At 66.4% G+C, this 18,069-nt stretch overlaps 2 protein-coding genes across 3 annotated transcripts in view; one reads left to right on the top strand and one right to left on the bottom strand.

The window, feature by feature from the left end:
* PITPNM3 (PITPNM family member 3) overlaps nucleotides 1-13,048 on the top strand; it is a 66,663-nt gene extending 53,615 nt beyond the window's left edge. The window contains exons 14-20 of one of the 2 annotated variants that reach the window (XM_027568447.2): nucleotides 479-595; nucleotides 2,744-2,860; nucleotides 3,096-3,244; nucleotides 3,465-3,629; nucleotides 6,159-6,342; nucleotides 7,697-7,825; nucleotides 9,068-13,048. In XM_027568447.2, coding sequence (XP_027424248.1) covers nucleotides 479-595; nucleotides 2,744-2,860; nucleotides 3,096-3,244; nucleotides 3,465-3,629; nucleotides 6,159-6,342; nucleotides 7,697-7,825; nucleotides 9,068-9,370 — 1,164 coding nt within the window. In that variant the 3' untranslated portion in view covers nucleotides 9,371-13,048. The remainder of the gene's footprint in view (nucleotides 1-478; nucleotides 596-2,743; nucleotides 2,861-3,095; nucleotides 3,245-3,464; nucleotides 3,630-6,158; nucleotides 6,343-7,696; nucleotides 7,826-9,067) is intronic. The other variant, XM_027568448.2, reaches the window with a different exon arrangement.
* A 180-nt stretch (nucleotides 13,049-13,228) lies between these two features.
* Nucleotides 13,229-17,697, bottom strand: PIMREG (PICALM interacting mitotic regulator). Its single transcript, XM_027567834.2, has 6 exons — nucleotides 17,645-17,697; nucleotides 16,842-17,170; nucleotides 15,149-15,408; nucleotides 14,561-14,656; nucleotides 14,074-14,125; nucleotides 13,229-13,296 (listed from the first exon to the last, which is right to left on the bottom strand). Exons 2-5 carry the CDS (start codon nucleotides 17,133-17,135, stop codon nucleotides 14,092-14,094), a joined length of 684 nt encoding a protein of 227 aa, XP_027423635.2. The 5' UTR covers nucleotides 17,136-17,170; nucleotides 17,645-17,697; the 3' UTR covers nucleotides 13,229-13,296; nucleotides 14,074-14,091.
* Nucleotides 17,698-18,069: the final 372 nt, after the last annotated feature.

An 18,069-nucleotide genomic window follows, 5' to 3' on the forward strand; every position in this document is an offset into this window, starting at 1 on the left:
GGCTAGCACGGGGTGGGGTGGGTGTTTCGTGGGGTGTGGCTGTGGGGGACCACGGAGAGATGCCACGGCTCTAAGAGGCATGGAGACCATCCTCAGGACGGGCACGGGAGCAGCATGTTTGGGTGCTAGAGGGCACGCCCCGGGGGGGAGGGACCAAGTGGGGGGCTGGGGGGGAGCTGCGGCAAAAGAGCAATGCCCGCAGTGGGCAGGAGGGAGGGGCCGGCCTCAGGGAAGGAGTGGGGCAGAGAAGGGGTACAGAGCGGGCGCCGTGAGGTTCGGGCGCGGCGGGCAGAGGCTGAGCGTCCGAGAGCCCCGTGCTCTGACCCCAGCTGTCAGGTCCCGGGGCTCCCAGCCCCGCTGAGGGTCCCAGGCTGGCGGGTGGGGAGGCCTGGCCGGCCACAGGCTGGTGGGCCTGACAGCCCGGGCGGAGGGAGCAGGGCGGCCGGGCTGACCCGGAGCCCGCTCCGCTGTTCGTCAGGTGATGCGCTACGAGAGTGTGACCGTCAAGGAGAGCACGGGCCTGGATCCCGCGGCACCGAGCCCCACCAACCCCCGGGAGAAGTGGCTCCGTAAGAGGACCCAGGTCAAGCTGCGGGTGCGTGCTCACTGGCGGCCGCCGGGAGCGGGCTGTGGTGGGGCTGGGGGATTGGGGTCCCGGGGCCTGGGCACTGGGGTCAGCTTGCAGGGGGGCTAGCGGGGGGGGGTACCAGCTGTGCAGCAGTCGCTGGAGGTCCGGCCTCCGCAGATGTGGACGTGAGTCAGAGTCCTGCCCTCAACCGTGGGGCCCACCGTCTGCTTCACCACTGAGCGTGGCCTGCTGTGGTATTCGCCACAATAGAGGGAGAGGGAGAAAGAGAAAGGGACTCTCGGGGCAGGCCACGCAGGCCTTCCGTGCACAGGAGTCACCTCTGCAAGGTGTTGAAGCAGCAACAGGAGTTTGGGAGGCATAAATGCATGTTTTACTGAGCCAACCATCATCAAGTGTGGATGTGGCCACTGTGTCCTCTGCTGGGGGGAGTGTAGGGGCTTAGGGACACAGCCCCCGGCCTGGTGGGCGCCTCTAGTCGGGTGGGAACATCTGATGTGGACCCTAAGAACAGTCCCGAGGACAGAAGGTAATTGGCACTCCGTGAATCAGCTCTGTTTTTGTAAACGTATATATTGAGTTATAGCCACGTTTTATACCACGTGTAAACGTGCCCAGCTCAGTGGGTGTCAGCGTGGTCGCGACGTGTGCAAACATCGCTGCAGTCCATTCTGGAACATGGTTGTGGCCTCAGGAGCAGACCCCTTGCTCATGCCCCTCACCCACTGCCACCCCCAGCACTGCTGTCTGTGGATTCACCCGCCGTGGGCCCTCCGTGTATGGGTCACGCAACGTGCTGTCTTCCATGTCGGGCTTCTCTCGCGGGGCGTCCCTTGTCCGAGCGGGTGGTCGAGCGGTCTCGCCTCGCAGGGACACACCCGTTTACCGTTGGCTGGCTGCCTGGAGCGATGTGACGGGCTTTTGCGTGGACACGTGTTCTCGCTCTGTGGGGTGCGGACCCAGCAGGGAAGCTCCAGTCTGTCGTGGGAGGGGCCGGCAAGCTTCTCCAAGGCCGCTGCGCCGGTCTACACCGTGTGGGGGGCGGGCACTGGTGAGGCGTCCGGCGGCCCCGGCGAGCGCGACTGGGGTCTCCTGGTGGTGTGGCTCTGCGCTCCCCAGCGACGGGCGGCGCGGGCATCTTGTCGTGTGTTTATTTGCACGAGTCCCCTCTCCCCCCTCGAGTGTTCTTGTAGGGGGGACTGTGTCGCCCCCCGACTGTGTGCAGGTCAGCATCCCTGACTGCCTCGTCCCCACGTGCCGGGCACCCAGCCCAGGGACTCGTGCCCGCGAGGGGCCTGCAGCTGAATTGCCTGAATTGCACGCAGACACCATGGCGGTTGAGAGGAGTCCGCAGGTGCTTTCTGGGCGAGGCCGGGCCAGGCTGCGGTGGTGGGTGGGCTGGCATTCGGGTCACGCGGAGTCGGGGCGCCAGGGTGAGCCCAGGCCCGGGGGCAGCACCACGGGCTGGACAGGGAGCAGCAGGACGTGCACTGGAAGCTCATGCGGGCTCAGCTCAGGATCCGGACGTCATCGTGGGCGCCATGAGTCCACGGTGCTTCCCCAGCCGGTGTGCGGAGAGCCCTGTAAGGGGAGGGTCACCGACTTGAGGGATTCGGGTCTGGGAGCGAGGCGGGGGGTGGTGTGCGGTCGGGGAGGCCTCTGAGCTGCAGGATGAATGGAAACCAGAACTGGAAGGATGGGGACATGGGGGCAGTTAGGGACAAAAGGACTCCAGTCCAGAATGCTCTGGAGTGTGGGGGAGGGGGGCCCGGAGCAGCTGTGCCTGGTGAGGGGCGCCCATGGCTCCCTCCGCTCTGGTACGTCCCCCTCTCCCAGTAAATGGCTGTGGGATGTGAGCGGGTCAGGAAGGGAGCCCCAGAGGCGTCCCGGCCACGTCCAGCCAGGACCCAGGAAGGAGGACAGTCAGGGCCTGACCGCTCCCGTGGGGCGTGCGGGATGGTCAGGAGCAGAGCGTGCTTGTCTGTCCTTGGAGACTGCGCTGGGGTCCATGGGTCTGTGTTTCTCGCAGATCCCGCAGGAACGTGGCTCAGGTCTACCCGGGAAGGCGTGATGCGGCAGGGACACGTCCCTCCGGCCGTCCTAAGGACGGTGTCAGGAAGAAGCAAGCTCCGGCCGAGCCCGTTTCTGTCCTTTCAGAACGTGACTGCGAACCACCGGGCCAACGATGTGATCGCGGCCGAAGACGGCCCCCAGGTCCTGGTGGGGCGCTTCATGTACGGGCCCCTCGACATGGTGGCCCTGACCGGGGAGAAGGTATGGGGTCTGCGCCGTCCCTCGCGAGCTGCACGGGGCAGGAGGGGCGAAGGCTGGGGGGCAGGCGGGTGGTGGAGCCCGGAGCAGGTCGCGGAGGTGAGCTGGCGGAAGGCGTGACCTCGGTGTGTCTGAGAGGCGGGAGGGGCACCGGGCGGAGAGCCCCCTGGCCTGACCCCTCAGCCATGCTGGCAGCTCCCCGGCCTTCAGGGAGCCCCCCGCCCCCCGCCGCATGTAGGTGGACATCCTGGTGATGGCAGAGCCGTCCTCGGGCCGCTGGGTGCACCTGGACACGGAGATCACCAACAGTAGTGGCCGGATCACATACAGCGTGCCGCGGCCCCGGCGCCTGGGGGTTGGCGTCTACCCGGTGAAGATGGTTGTCAGGTGAGATGCCGGGCACGATCTCACGACCTGCGGACTGTGCTCTCCCGCGGGCTCATCCCTGTCTGTGGGGAGAGACGGAGATGGACAGGGTCTCCGCCGTGAAACCGGGAGGCCCAGCCAGCTTCCCTCTGACCCTGGCCCCCCACAAGCTCTGGCCCCAGCTGTAGGCTGACCTCTGGCCTCAGGCTAACACCTGACCCGGATGCACGGCTGACCACAGACAGGTGCCTTTTAGGGGTGACCAGACCTTTGCGATGAGCTACCTCACGGTGCTGCCCCGGGGCATGGAGTGCGTGGTGTTCAGCATCGACGGGTCCTTCGCCGCCAGCGTGTCCATCATGGGAAGTGACCCCAAGGTTCGGCCAGGGGCAGTGGATGTTGTCCGGTGAGTGTTCCCTCCCTGCGAGGGAGGTGTCCTGCCTTCGGGGGCAGGAACCCACAGCCCGGGGAGATGGCCGCATGTTGTCTGGGCTGGGAGCTGGGGAGTCCTGGTCTCAGTGACTCAGGGCCCCCCGGAAGCACCCTGCCACTCGCAGACGCCAGCTCCCCGCTCCCTCCCTGCGTCCACTTATCTCTGCAGCGAATCAGGCCTGGTCTCCCGACTTCCGATCCTGGTCAGGATACAGTGGGTATACTCAGATTATCTCTGTGAGAAATGCCTCCAAATTTAGCAGCCAAAAATAATCATTTATCACTCCATCTCTCGTGGTTCTGTGGGTTGCCAGGGCTCTGCTGATGTTGCCATGTGTCCCCATGACTCGCCGCCAGGTGGCCATCTGGGGTCGTCTGCAGGCCCCCTAGGCTGCAGTTCGATGTGGCTTCTGGACGCATGTGAGCTCTTGTTCCTTGGCTGGGCTCGCTCTCTGCCCACATGGCTGCTCTCCGTGGCTAGTCTGGACACCCAGGGGGAGCTGCAAGCCTTCTTATGACCCAGCCTTGGGGGTCGCAGTGACCTTTGCACTGCGTTCTATGGGTTGTAAGTAGTGGTGGAACCCACCCTGACTCACGGGGAAGGGGCCATGTGAAGGTGTGAATGTGGGACCCGTGGCTCCCTGGGGGCCACCTTTTGAGACCAGCTAATGCACAGGGCTAAGTGGGAGACTGGGGAAAGCAGGGCAGGCTTCCTGAGAGAGGTGGCGTTAGATACAGCCTCTAGAGGATGGATGGATGCATGTTTCCAGTCCACGCCGTTGCACAGAGTCGCAAACGTAGAAAAGCAAGAAGAAGAAAACACACTGCTGATTTTGATCAGCCAGAAAGACGATGCAGCGTGAGGACAGGGAAGGGTAGAGCGCGTGCGGGGAGCAGGCGGGACCGGGTCGGCAGCTGGATTCGGACGGGGCGGCAGCTGTGGCTGGAAACAGCCCGCAGAAAGGTTTTGCCCATAGGAAAGCAAGAGAGGGGCCACCTTCCTCCCTCCCTGCCTCCACCCCTGCCTCCCTCCCTCCCTGCTTCTCCCTCCCTCCCTGCCTCCACCCTTCCAGGCTCAAGCTGGGCACTGAGGCAGACAGAACTCCTAGAGAGAGGAAGCTCAGTCCCGTGGGGAAGACAAGTCACGGGCACGAGAAACTGTAACCCAGGACTCCAAGCGCACAGAACCCCAAGACAGGACAGAGCCCAGGCCCTGCTCGCACGCAGTAGCCGTGGGCACTGTGGGGAGAGCAGGCCAGCCTGGGTTAGGGGCTCCCAGAGTCAGCTGACTGCTAGATGCCCTTTGTTCCTGCAGGCCCTGGACAGGGTCCAGCTCCCCCTGGGGGGGGCATTCATTCCTCTTACGACATCTCCAGCCCCCGCCCAAATCAGTGAGTGAACGTCCCCCTCCCACAGCTGGGAAGGGGAGACTGTGGTCCTGCCCCCCCGGGACCCTCCAGCGCTCGGGCCTGTCCGCCTGGGTGCCTGGGCCACACGGTGGCACTCTGCAAACCTCGCCACTCATCAGAAGCTGCTCTTGATAAACAGACGACTGGGCCCCAGCTCAGAGCTCACCGGAGTCCTCGGGGTGACCCCTGGGCCCGTGCTTTGTTGCAAAACCTCCCCGATCTCTCAGGTCAGTTTCCAGGTTTGGAAACCCCGGTCTCTGACAAGCCAGGGGTGGCTAGTGCCCCAGCAGCCCCAGCAGGTCGGGCCCAGCTGGTGTCTTGCAGCCGGGATCCCGGGTGAGGCTGGGAAGGCTTCCTGGAGGAGGGGGCCCTGAAAGACAGGGAGATGGGCACGGGAAGAGAGGAAGCCAGGGAGGCTGTGCAGGGGAGGGGGCGGCAGCTGCAGAGCACAAGGCTTGTGGGCAGCAAAGCTGCTGTGTGTGTGGTGTGGCGGGCCCCAGGTGCGCAGAGGAGGGAGACCTGAGGACGCGGCAGGGGAGCCAGGATGGAGCGAGGGGATAGGTCTGTGATGGACAGAAGTCTCCGTGGAAACAGCCCCAAGGATAATGAGGAAGCGGCCCTCTAGCGCAGGCTGCAGCAGCACGCCCTGCCAGGCCCAGCTGTCGGCCCTAGGTCAGCCCTGGGTGGCAGTTCCCCCTGTGCCCCCACCGTACAGATGGGCTTGCAGTCCTGGGGGCTGCCCGGGCTGGGTTGGAGTGGGGGAGCTGTGAGCCAGGGCAGAGAAGCAAGCTGAGGGGGAGGGTGGCCAGATCCTGCTGGAAAGAGGAGAGGTGCTCAGGGCGGGGACTGGAGCAGAGGGGGCAGCGGTGGGGGTCAGTTGGTGGTGGGCATGCGGTGTCTGCTGGCCATCTGGGAGATGTCCGGGACTCCTGGGGCTCAGCCCCAGTGTGGCTTTGGAGTCCTTCCCCCTGGCTCTCCCTGGGGGCTCCTCAGGAGGGCTGCAGACCGGGGGGAGGCTGCCCAGGGCAGGGGCAGGCGGGGAGCACGGCGGCTGCAGGCCCCGGGGCTGGACCCGCCGTGCTGTGTGTCCACAGACACTGGCAGGACCTGGGCTACCTGATCCTGTACATTACGGGCCGGCCGGACATGCAGAAACAGCGGGTGGTGTCCTGGCTGTCTCAGCACAACTTCCCCCAGGGCATGATCTTCTTCTCGGACGGGCTGGTGCATGACCCGCTGCGGCAGAAGGCCATCTTCCTCCGCAACCTTGTGCAGGAGGTGAGTCCCCGCAGCAGGGAAGGGGAGAGATCAGCCCCCAGACCCTGCTGCACGCTCCTCCCCTCCGCCCTCCACCCGTAACCGCACCTGGGTGCAGAGCACCTCCGTGCGTCTTGCTGCGAGCCCGCACGGCCCCGCAAGGTGGGTGCTGTCCGCAGGGACCCATGAGGACGACACAGCTCACTGGGGCTCAGTGATGCGCCCACGACCCCAGAGTCACACGTGTCCTCTTCTGTCTCCTACTCCGAAGCCTGAACTCTGTCTCTGCATCTGGTTATTCATTCAGTGGACACCTAAGTGGCCACTGTGCTCCATCCGAGTCCTGCTTCGGGGCACCGAGCTGTCCTCTCCTCCGGAGCGGTGACCTGGAGCGGTCCTCACCGTGGGGCCCAGGCCCCAGCACAGCGCCCGTAAACAGTTGTGTTGGAACACGGCCACGTCATTTGCTTATGTGGTGTTAACCGTGGGTGCGCGCGTGCAGAGCCCACAGTACTTATTATCTGGGCTTTCACAGCAAGTCTGCCAGTCCCTGCCCCAGAGAAAGAAAGACAGGTGAACCGACAGCCTGCAGGTCCAAGATTGGCACAGGCCTCTGGGCAAACAGGACTGAGGTGGCTTTGCCTGGGGCGGGCGGGGGTTGCGGGCAGGGGCAGGGAAGGCTTCTAGGAGGTGGCATCTTCTGAGCTGAGTCCTGAAGCGTGCGTGTGAGTTTGCCAAAGAAACAGCCTGTGCAAAGGCACTGAGGTAGACGAGCCTGGGATGGTCTCAGAGGCTCGTGTGTACAGGGTCAGGCCCAGGTCGAGCAGGATCAGAGGCCTGGAGGTCATCAGCAGTGGAGGCATGGCCCGGCGGGGCGGGGCATGAGGAAGGGTCCAGGCCCCTGAGAGGTGACGCTGTGAGCGACTGCAAGGGAAGGAGCAGGGGCAGAGTGGGGAGGTGGACCTTCAGAGCCCAGAGAGGCAGTTCTGGGTTCAGTCCTGGAGGCCAGTGCCCTTGAAGAAGCCAAGGTGGAGGCCGAGGTGGTCAGTGGGCTCTCCCCAGCGATGGTGGGACCAGAGTGGGGGCTCAAAGTGAGCAGCCGGAGGGTGAGCATCAGGGGTGGCCAGCCGACCGGGAGCTGTGTGAGCACCACCATCTGGGGGGTGCGGGCGGCACAGGGTTGGGGGTCGGGGGCCAGGAATACCCGGCCTCCAGTCCTGGCCCTGGGTCCTGTAGCGCCCTGTCCAGTGGGGTCAGAGGTGCTGAGGTTCCGACTCCCCCAGGAGCTGGCCTGGGGTGCAGGGCAGGGCGGGAGGAGCGGCTGCTGCAGGGGCGCCTCCTGACGCGGGGTGAAGCCGGCCGCCCTGTGTTCCAGTGCTTCATCAGAATCAGTGCAGCCTACGGTTCCACGAAGGACATCTCTGTCTACAGCGTGCTGGGGCTGCCGCCCTCCCAGATCTTCATTGTGGGCCGGCCCGCCAAGAAGTACCAAACCCAGTGCCAGGTGGGTGGCAGCTGGTGGGGGGGCGCGGTGGGGGGGGCGGCGCGGGCGGCTGGTTCTTCTGTCTGCTCTGCCCTTCATTCCACCGGCGCTAGTGGGCACGTGCCCGGCCGGGCCCCGTGTGGGCGCCGGGAGGCTCCTGGTAGGACCAGATGTCACGTCACCCCGTCCAGCGGGGTAGAGTGAAACGGAGGCCTGATGCGTGGCGGGGAGCAGGGGGTCATGGGCCCCCAGCGAGGAACAGGGAAGATGGGGGGCGGGTTTCGGGACTTTGAAGGAATTGTCCAGGAAAGGCTTGAGGTGGGAGGGGCACTGGCGGCAGAAGCAGCAGAAGCAGAGGTGGGGGGTGGCGGCAGGACCCCGGCTTGGCTGGGGGGCCACAGTCGCGCGCCTGTCTCACGGCCCGTGTCCTCGACGTCTTGGCGGTGAGTCTGTGGTTCAGAGCGATCCCCAGGCTGCAGGTGGAAGGCCCATCGGGAGAAGGGGAGGCGTCCGAGAGACAGTGCGAGGCAGGATGGCTTGGAGCCCGAAGTGACCGGGTCAGACGTGTGGGCTGAAGGACAGGGAGAGCCGCGGACGGCGCCCAGTTTCTGGCGCGGGGGACCAGACAGGTGCTGCCGTCACGGGGACTGAGAGCAGGTTGGAGAACGAGGGGATTGAAGGGAAGGTGATGACTCCCCGGACTGCGGGGTGTGACAGCGACCCCCAGGTGCAGCGCAGAGACGGTGCCCCCCAGAGTGGGACCCGGGGCTTCTCAGGCGCTGATGCACAGGTGTCCTGGGGCGTGGTCACATCCGTAGGCCTGGGTGGGGCCGGAGAGCCTGCCCGTCGGCCCAGGGCCTGCAGCTGCTGCGGGTCCACAGCTCACTTTCTGGGGAGCAGGGTGTGAGGACCCAGCGGGGGGATGGGCAAGAAGGCCGCCGTGGGGGCCGGGACCTGATGGAGTCCGTGGAGGGGGGCTGGGTGACGGCACAAACTTGCATTTGGGGGATTTAGTGGCAAAGGGGGACAGGGACCCCCCATCAAGAGCCCAGAGCTCTGTGCGCCCCAGGGCTGCGGATGGGTGTGCTCAGAGGTTCAGGGTGCGCGGGGGGCCATTCTGGGTCCTGAGCTCCCCATCCCGCCAGGCTCCACGGTGCAGCTGGGGACCCGGGTAGGGCGGGCATGGGCGGTGCGGGGGCGGCAGCTTGCAGCCCTTCCTCCCGCCTGACGCCTGTGCCCCCCCCACCCCCCCCCCCCCCGCAGTTCCTGAGCGAGGGCTACGCAGCCCACCTGGCGGCGCTGGAGGCCGGCCACCGCTCGCGCCCCAAGAAGAACAACTCACGCATGGTCCTGCGCAAGGGCAGCTTCGGGTTGCACGCCCAGCCCGAGTTCCTGCGGAAGCGTAACCACCTGCGCAGGACCATGTCCGTGCAGCAGCCCGACCCGCCCGCCAACCCCAAGCCCGAGCGGGCGCAGAGCCAGCCCGAGTCCGACAAGGACCACGAGCGGCCCCTGGCCGCGCTCAGCTGGGCGCGCGGGCCCCCCAAGTTCGAGTCAGTGCCCTGAGGGCCGGGCTGTGCGCAGAGCAGGGGGGCCCTGCCTGTGGGCCGGGGGGGCTGCTTCTCCCCGAGACAGGACTTTTCCTGCTTTTTCCCTCCCGTGTCTGTCCAGCAGTGTCCGACCAGAGCGGGGAGGGACCCAGCCGCGCCCCGGGGGGAGAGCCCAGGGTCTGTGTGCAGCCGCGGCTGCCTCCCCGTGTGGGGCCCGTGACCGCAAGCCCGGGTCAGCGCCGGTGCGTGTGCGACGCCGGGGAGCGGGCCTGCCTGGAGCGGGAGGGTTGGGCGGAGTCGACCATCCTTCTGGGGCCCCGAGGCTTCGGAGGTGCTGGGCAGGCCCGGGGGGGAGAAGCCCCCAGAGCGGGCCCCGGCGGCCCCGGCGGGCACAGCTCCTGCCGGAGGGGCGAGCGGCATTGGCAACGCCCTCCCTGTGGCATCCCGGGTCACCGTCTTGGGCCTCCTGGCTTTCCTGGGGCCGAGTGGCCACCTTCTGGGAGTGAGAGGCTATCCCCGGGTCCTCGTGTGTTCGCAGTGTCTGTCCACGACCCTGGGGGGGCGGGGTCTGGTGCTGACGGTCTGTCCTCCTGCAGCTGTCCATTGTCCCCGTCTTGTCCTTGGTACTGTCACCACCCTCCCGTGGCCCGTGAGGACAGTCATTCCTCTTCCCAGGGTCCCGCCTGGCGCCCTCCCCCGTGAGGCTGCAGCCTCAGGCTCTGGCCCAGCTGGGCTGCCTGTGAGCCCACTGCTCGCCCTCTCTGGGCCCCGCCTTCCTTATGGGATTGGACGGGTCTCCCTGCTGAGGTTGGTGCGGGTTTCTGACTCCTGGGCTGTCTCGCACTAGGAGCCTCTCAGAGAGCCCAGGGTGCACCTTGCACGCAGTCTGAGAGGGGGCTCTGGGGGCCCTTCGCGGGCACCGAGTGCCCCACCAGTTCACAGGAAGCCCTTGCGGGGAGGGAGGGGGATGGGAAGGTGGGAAGGGGTTGCTGCTCCACGGGGCAGTTTGCTTTGCTCTGATGCCCGAACCAGGTGTCCCAGGAACGGGGACACTGCCCCAGAGGGCACTGATCTGACTCGCCCTCCCCAGCTCTGCTCAGACTGATTCCCCCTCTTGGCTCCTGGAAGGCACAGAGCTGACATCCCGGCATTCTGGGGGTTCATGTGATTTTTGGCTCAAACTGTTGTATTCTCTTCCCTTCTGCCTGCCACCCCGCTGGGTTTGGTGCCCTTACCCTCCTCCTGGCTCGTCCCCTGAGGCTGGCAGGGCTTGGCTCCCGGGGTGGGGGGGGCCCTCAGAGCCTGCCCAAGCTGTCCTGCTGCGAGCCCCTTGCCGGGGGGCCTGGGTCCCTGCACCCCGCTGCTGTCCGGCTGGGCCCACTCCCAACCCCGGGGGCTGCCGCGGCCTGCTTCTGGGCCCCCCCTGGCCGTCCCCAAGGCTAGCTCAGCTCCTCCAAGCAGGGCTGCGTCCGGCCGGGCTGCCCCAGAGCCCAGACCTCTGCATCCGCAATAGGCACCCGCGTGGGCCCCGTGTCGCCTCCGCTCGGCGTCTACCTCTCGCAGCTCCTGCGTGGCCCGTGTTCTCCCCAGACGGCGACTGCCCTGTGAATTGCCTGGCAAAGTGGGCACCCTGCTGGGGCCGGGGTGGGGGGGTCCAGGCTCCCAGCCCCCAGGCCGCGCTCTCCGGGACGCGAGCCTTCTCTGGCACGGCCGGCTGGCCTGCTCCACCTGCAGGGCTGTCGGCACCCGAGCCCAAGCCGCGGGCAGCTCGCTCTCTGGCCCTGCCTCCCAGCGGTTCCCGGTTCCCACGGGCCACCCTTCCTTCCACATTCCCTCTGCGGGGCGCTCCGTGAGGACCCAGCGCTTAGGGCATGGCCGCATCCACCCTTTCCAGAATATGCCCTGGACGGAGCGTGGGCAGACGGCCGGCCTCTCTGATGCTGCCTCCTGTCCCTTTACGCGGAAGCTGCTGATGGAGGTGATAAGTCCTTAGTAGGAGTTCCTTCTTCCCGAGTTAGGCTTCCTCTGCCCTGCGAACCCCAGGCCGGAAGCCTGGGAGAGACAGACAGAGACAGAGCGCCAGGACCCTGCGGGGGAGCCTGCGTCCCGTGAGCAGGGCTCCAGGGCCTGGGCTCGAGCTGGGCTGGGGCACCTGGCCGGAGGCCACCGCCTTGCTGTCTGGGGCTTGGAGGACCCACGCCCCGATGCTGCAGATGTACAGCGGGACACAGTGAGCGGGAGCCCCAGCTGGGGCGCGTGCGGGGTGGGGTTCTGCAGCGGGAGGCTGCTCGGTTCTCCCGGAGACTCTAACCAACACACGTTCCTGTACCAGTGGCTTGTTCTGTGTGTCCGTCCACTCCGGGCCGAGAAAAACAAAGCACCCAGTGGTGCTGTCCTCTGGAGGGGGCTTGCCCCTCCCCGGAGCAGTTCCTTGACCTGGTCTGGCTGTTTTCCAGAGAACCCTTCCAGTTCCCGGTGTGCCCGCTCCCTGGGGGCTGGGAACCCCTCTTCCTGCCTGACCAAAGCTCCTCGTCTCTCGCGTGGCATGTTTGTTCTTCCCGATCCGGGGCTGTCCTTGCCGGAGCGCTGCCTGCTGCCCTCGCCCACACTCACCCTGTTGGGGGCTCGGGGTGCACCCCTGGCCGGCGCCTGCTCTCCCGGCATCATGGGTTGTCTCTGGAAGATCTCACGACCCCTCCCTTAGGCTCCACAAAACACGTATTTAAAAAAGTTGACTCTTTTCATGTGTTTGGATGAATGGCCCTCCTGTCTGGGTGCCGGGCCGTGGAAGAGCAGGTGTGGACCCCACATTCCGGAGGTTGCCGGGGCGTGGGCTCCCTCAAAGAGGGGAGGCCGGGTCTCACGGTCTTGAGACGGTCCTTCTACCGCCTTGGAGCCCAGAGTCTGCGCTCCCGACGTGTCCTGCAGGCAAAACGGGGCGCCGGTTTTTGAAAGAAACCCAGTCCCAGCGGGTGGGGAGGTGGCACTGGTTCTGCTCGGACGCCCCACCCCCTGCCCCGAGCCTCAGTGCCGCCCCGCCCCGGAGGGGCTCTGCGGCAGAGCCTCGCAGCTTGCCCCCGCCTTAAATAACCAATTTCCCGCCGAATCCTGGGGGTTTGGGTGCCAAGTGCTCTGGAAACCTATTCTCTTTGGCTCAGCCAAAAGAAGCCACCCCTCTCTCCTTACCCTCCCTCTGGCTTGGGGACACCTTCTTAAAAATCACAGCTGGGGTGATGTCCCCGAGCAGTAGCGAGGCCCGGCCCGGGCCCTGCCATTGGGGCCGGCAGGGAACGCAGTGGGACCCCACCCTCACCGGCACGAGGATCGGCAGGTGACACCGAGGGGCAGGACAGGAGGCAGCCCGCTCGAGGGGCCCTCCACCCCGGGACCCCACTGTCCTGTTCTCTGTTTACTCCGCGGCGGCAGCCTGTCTGACCTTGTCCGTGGTCTGGCTGTTCCTAAATGTGTGACTCTCAGTATTACTTCTGGTGGATGGTTCTGTGGTGAAAGAAAGGTCTTCCCCTACTCCTCATGGCTGCCTTGTACAAAATCCGTTAGAGAAGAAAATGTAAAATACCAGGTTTCTAACAAGACACACCGCGTTACGGAGCTAAAAGATTTTTACAACTGGTCTTGATTTTGACGTGAGCTGGTTTTTAACTCTCGGATGTTGTCACTTAAATAAAAACCTTATTTGCCTTTACGGTGTTCTTGGTTTCGAGTGAAGCTGAGAGACAGTGTCTGCTGCTCGTGCTCCCCCCGAGCTGGGGGCCGGCCGCTTGGCCCGGGGAGGACGGGGGAGCACAGCCCCGCTGCCCCGACTGGTGTGTGTGTGTGTGTGTGTGTGTGTGTGACACAGAGAACAGATGTCACACTCAGAAGCAGAGTCTTTATTATGAAAAAGCAGTGTTATCTCCAGGGAAGTCACACGCTGGTTTCTTTCTGATAAAATGACAAAGCGGGTTTCTTAAATAATTTACCGAGGGCAGAAACCGCCACTGAGCAGTGCTACCCCTGCCCGCACACCACGGCGCCGTGTGCTGAGGGCAAGTAGGGGTCTGTGGGCCCAGGGTCTCGGGGCTCTGGGGGTGCCGCGGGGACGGGAGCTGGGGTCCCTGGGCCGCCCAGGGGCTGATTCCTCGCAGGTCCCCCTCCTGGGTGCACGGCTCAGGGCTCCCCAGAATCTCTGCTGCCCGGGCTTCCTGCTGTAGATGCCGCCACGGAGCTCGAGTGCGGCATGAGTTTCCAAACCCAGTGAGTCTCAGGCTGGGGCGGGCGCTCAAGGGCAGAACCGGCTGTGGCCGGTTCTGAGCAGAGGCTCCTGAGCGGCCTACCCCTGGAGGGGAGCCCAAGGGCAGTGCTCGGGGGCTTGGGGGGACACACGGGCCCTGGTGTGAGGGCGTGGTGGTCAGATGTGGCCCGCTTCCTGCAAATACACAGCTCCCTTCGTGCCCCCTCCCCATGCTCAGAGCAGGGACATAGGGGCCCCACGGTCGTCCCCCGGAAGCAGGAGCTAGGAGGTGGCCGGTGTGCTCGGCTACTGACGGGGTCGGTGAGGTCAGCAGCTCTCGCTCCGGGGGCGGGGGGGCGGGGCTCGCACACTTCCTGCCTGCTGGGCCCGTCAGCTCCGGGGGGTTTTCCAGAAAAGGCTCCGTTCTTGCACATGTTTGTGCGTGAGGAGGAGGGGGCCCAGGGAAGATGCTCGGAGGAAGGCATTACCTGCAGGCACTGTCCTCCTCAGTCTCGGATGAGAGACACGGTCACGTCGCCGCTACCGGTGGGAGGGCGGGAGAGACAGATGCCGTGGGTGCCGCGGGCTCGAGGGGCCCTCCCGCCGTGTCCCCAGAACTGGCCGCGCCCCACCCAGGAGCCCATCGTGGCCACTGGATGGACGGGGGACTGGCCCCAACTTAGGGCAGCTGCAGACCCGAGGCTTGCCTCCAGGAGGGGGTCCTGAGCACAGACCAGAAACTCCCTACCAGCCCCCGGAGCTCTTCCCAGTTCCACGGGCAGGCAGGAGTCGGGGAGCCATGGGGAAAGTTGGAGGAAGGGCAGGTCTTTCAGGAACCAGGTACCTGGCCTGGGGGGCTTCCAGGTGACGGACAAACGTGGCACCAGGGGGGCCCAGAGATGGGCAGGGGCAGGCCAGGGTCCCACAGCAGGTCAGACCCAGGGGCAAAGACGGGCCCCAGAAATGCCGGCTCACCTCTCCTCAGCCACGCTGGCCTCGTCCGGCTCCTGGGACAGCTGCTGGAGATGCTGAAGTCCTGCTCCCACAGGCTCTAGGTCACCGTCAGACTCGCTGAAACAAGGAAAAGCCGCCCCCAAGACTCGTGGAAACCTGTAGCCAACCCAGCCCCCCCTCAGCGGCACTGGGCCAGGCACGCAGGCCAGGGAGATGCCCGGGGAGCTGGGAACACCTTGTCCCAGACCCTCCCCTCCCCCCAGGAAGTGACATCGGTGCGGCTTGGAGCGCAGGGCACAGAACAGAAAGCTCAAGGCCCAGAAGGTCAAGGGCAGGTGACCTTGCAGACAGGTCAGCCCCGCTGTTGCCCCCTTGGAACCTGAGCCTCGGCCTCCAGAGGGCTTCCAGACTTGCTTTGGGCTCGCCGAGAGGCTCGCGTCTTTGACAGATAGGGAAACTGAGGCCCTGGAGGACCCCCCCCCCCCCAGGCCCCCTGCCAACTGGGGCAGAGCTGGGCCAGAGCACCGCTGCCGGCAGCTCAGGGTGCCCCTGGCAGCCGCAGGAGGGGGCCCAGCTCGCGTTGGGGGGCCCAGGCATTGCTCCTCTTACCTGGGGGAGCAGAGGGGCTCTGTCGAGGAGTAGGGACCGCGGAGGGCCGCCTCTCTCCTGGGCTGCCGCAGGGGGAAGGCGCGTGGGCCCCCGTGGGCAGGGAGCCGGTGACCGTCCCTCTCCCACGGGTCCAGGGCCACGTAGGCGGGGGCAGCTCCAGACAGCCGGGTGCTCTTCTGTGCCCCCCTCCTCCGCCTCCTGGCTCTCACCTGGGTTTCCACCAGCCACTTGGTGCCGCTGTGGCAGGACTCCTGGATTCTCTGTGGCGGGTACAGGGAGAGCTGAGCAGGGACCAAAGCCAAGTGGGCACTACTCCCGAGTGTCCTGGCTGTACCTCCCACCACTCGGCCCCCCAGCGGGCCTGCGGAGCCTGGCAGCTCTGGGCCCCTGGTCCCGGGGGAGGGTGAGTCCGTGGGAACCGGGCCTGCGGCAGCCGGCGACTCAGAACCACCTGGGGAGTGAGTGCGCTGGTCAGAGTCCGCGTTCACCCAAGCCCAAACCCTCTCCCGGGACCCATAAGGACCCTGGCTCTCCCAGCAAGGCCCAGAGCCCAGGCCTGCCCCCCAGGACCTGCCTCTGGTCTCACACACCAGCTCCCCGTCCACGCTGGTGCAGAGTCCTCTGCAGGGCCAGCTCTCAGGAGGCTCAAGGGCTCGGAAGCCCTCTGGGGCTCCTCACGGCCTGCGGGGGCAAGCCTGAGCCCTGGGGTCTCTCGGACCCGCCTGGGCTCCTCTCAGCCAGAACGTGTGCCCCCGGCAGAGCCAGAGGCCGGAGGTTAGAGTAAGACCCGCGTTCCGTGTGGAGCGTGGTGTGGCTGTGGGCGGACCGTCTCATTTCACGCCCCTGAGCCCCCGGGAATAAAACCGTCCCGGGGCTCCTACAGACGAGACTGACGTCTGGCTCAGAGACCTCTCAGCGGAGGGTCTGTGGATTTCAGATCCCCAATCAGACCCCAAGGAGATACCCACCCTCATTCTCTCCTTGGGGGTCGGTCTGTCCTCACGGCTCTGTCCCTCCTAGGTGACACCTTCCCTCATTTTTGGGTTTGGAGACCTGTTCACCCGGAAAGCCCACGGGCACCTCACACCAGCACCCCGCACCTGTCACCTGACACGAATCCCTGCAGACCTTTCTGAGCCTCTGCAAGGCCAGGAGGCCCCCAGGCCTCTCGGAGGTGAAGCTTCTTCTCGCCCTCTACCACCTAGCTGAAGAACCGTGCTGATCTGCTAATCCGGCCAGATTCCAACCCTGTTGAAAATCTTCCCGCCTGGCTCCCAGCGCTCCTGGGAGAGTCTAGAAACACCTCCAGCCCCGGGACCCCGGCCCTTCCCGTCCTGGCTCTCTGCCCTCTGGCCACACCCAGACTTCCCTCCTGCGTCTTGCTCTCCCCCAGCTCTGGATCTGGACTCAAGCTATTTCGCTTGCCTTACAACCTCCTCCCACTGCCCCTGTCCTGGGTGGTTCCGTGGAGTCCTCTCCTCTGGAAGCCCTCCTGTTTGGTGTCCCCCCATTTCGCCCTCGCCTGCCACCCTAGCACAACGCAGCTGTATCATCTTGCGTCGTGGGGCTCGGTTCCTCTGTACAGTGCCCCTGTCCTCATGGGGTCTGCCTCCTCACAGGGGCCCTTGGAGGCCTCAGCCGTCTGGCACCATGGAAGCCTGAGCCAAGGGACAGTTAACGTCGCCGGCCTTACCTGGGACACGGCACCCAGGGCGTTCTTCGCTGAGCGAGCCGCAGCCTGGAGGCCCTGCTGGCCTGGCTCGGGGCTTTCCAGGCGTTTCCAGGAGGGCCCTGCCCCGAGGTTGAGGCTGACTGCTCTCAGGGGCAGCCTCCTGTGGAACTGTCTGCACAGGGAGCCCAGGGCCCCCCCGGAGGTCTCCGGAGGGCAGGCGGCAGGCGGCAGCACCTCCTTCTCCTCCAGCAGTTGCTGGTCCTGGAGCGATCCTGGGCGCACCGAGGCCCCCACGCCCGGCCACTTGGAAGCCATCTGCGTGGTCAAGGGTCTGCTCAGCCCACCAGAGCCTGCGGGGGAGGCCAAAAGGTCAGCAAGGCATCCCCCTTACCTCCCCAGGCCCCACGGACACACAGGCAGCCCGGGCTGGGCGTGAGGCCCTTGGCAGCCGTGGGTGCGGGAAGGAGGGTGCTTCCTGGAAGAGGGGTCAGCGAGGCCCAGAAGAGGGCGGAGGGTGGACGCGCCGCTCCGCGTGTCTGCGACAGCGGTGTCTTTCCATCAGCCTCCTTTCGGCTCTCTGACCCCAGCGCGGAGGCGGGCAGAGTCCGGACCGGCCGCCGCCGAGCCTCCCTGCGCCGGGGCCCCATCGGCGGCCCTTTCGCGAACGCGCGGGGGCCCAGGGCGCTCCCGCCGCGCGGAGCCCCCGATCCGCATCCTGCAATCCTCGGCCGGCCCCGCATGCGCGCCCGTCCTGACCGGAGCCCCCCGCCTCGTCCGGGTCCCGTGGGAACGGAAGGGCCGCCGAGCCCCCGGGGTGCACTCACCCAATAGCGCCCGGCGCCGACCGCACGCCCCGCACGGCCGCTCGCCGCCCACCCGGCCGGTTTGAAACTCCGCGCGGACCCGCCCCCTGGCCGTCCTCGTAGCTGATTGGCTCTGTCCCCGCAGCGCGGCCGCGCCCGGGATCCGATTGGCCCCCGCCCCCGCGGCGGGAATGCTGCCCTCCGATTGGCTGGCCGCCCCATTCCTGCCTCGGGCCGCGCCGCCCCTTGGTGCCCGCGGCCCGGCGCCCCGCCGAGGGGGGTCTCCCCGGTGCGCTCGCGACGTGCCCGCTCCCGCGCGGGTGTGTCTCTGCCTCCAGTCCTTGCTCTGGGTTCCCCAAACGCGCCCCGCACTCTGGACCCCGGAAGATCCTGGAGGGGGGGGCAGACTCGGCCCCGCGGCCCCGCCCTCCTCCAGAGCAGCCCCC

Source organism: Zalophus californianus, chromosome 16 (genome assembly GCF_009762305.2).
Source record: "Zalophus californianus isolate mZalCal1 chromosome 16, mZalCal1.pri.v2, whole genome shotgun sequence".
Taxonomy (NCBI): domain Eukaryota; kingdom Metazoa; phylum Chordata; class Mammalia; order Carnivora; family Otariidae; genus Zalophus; species Zalophus californianus.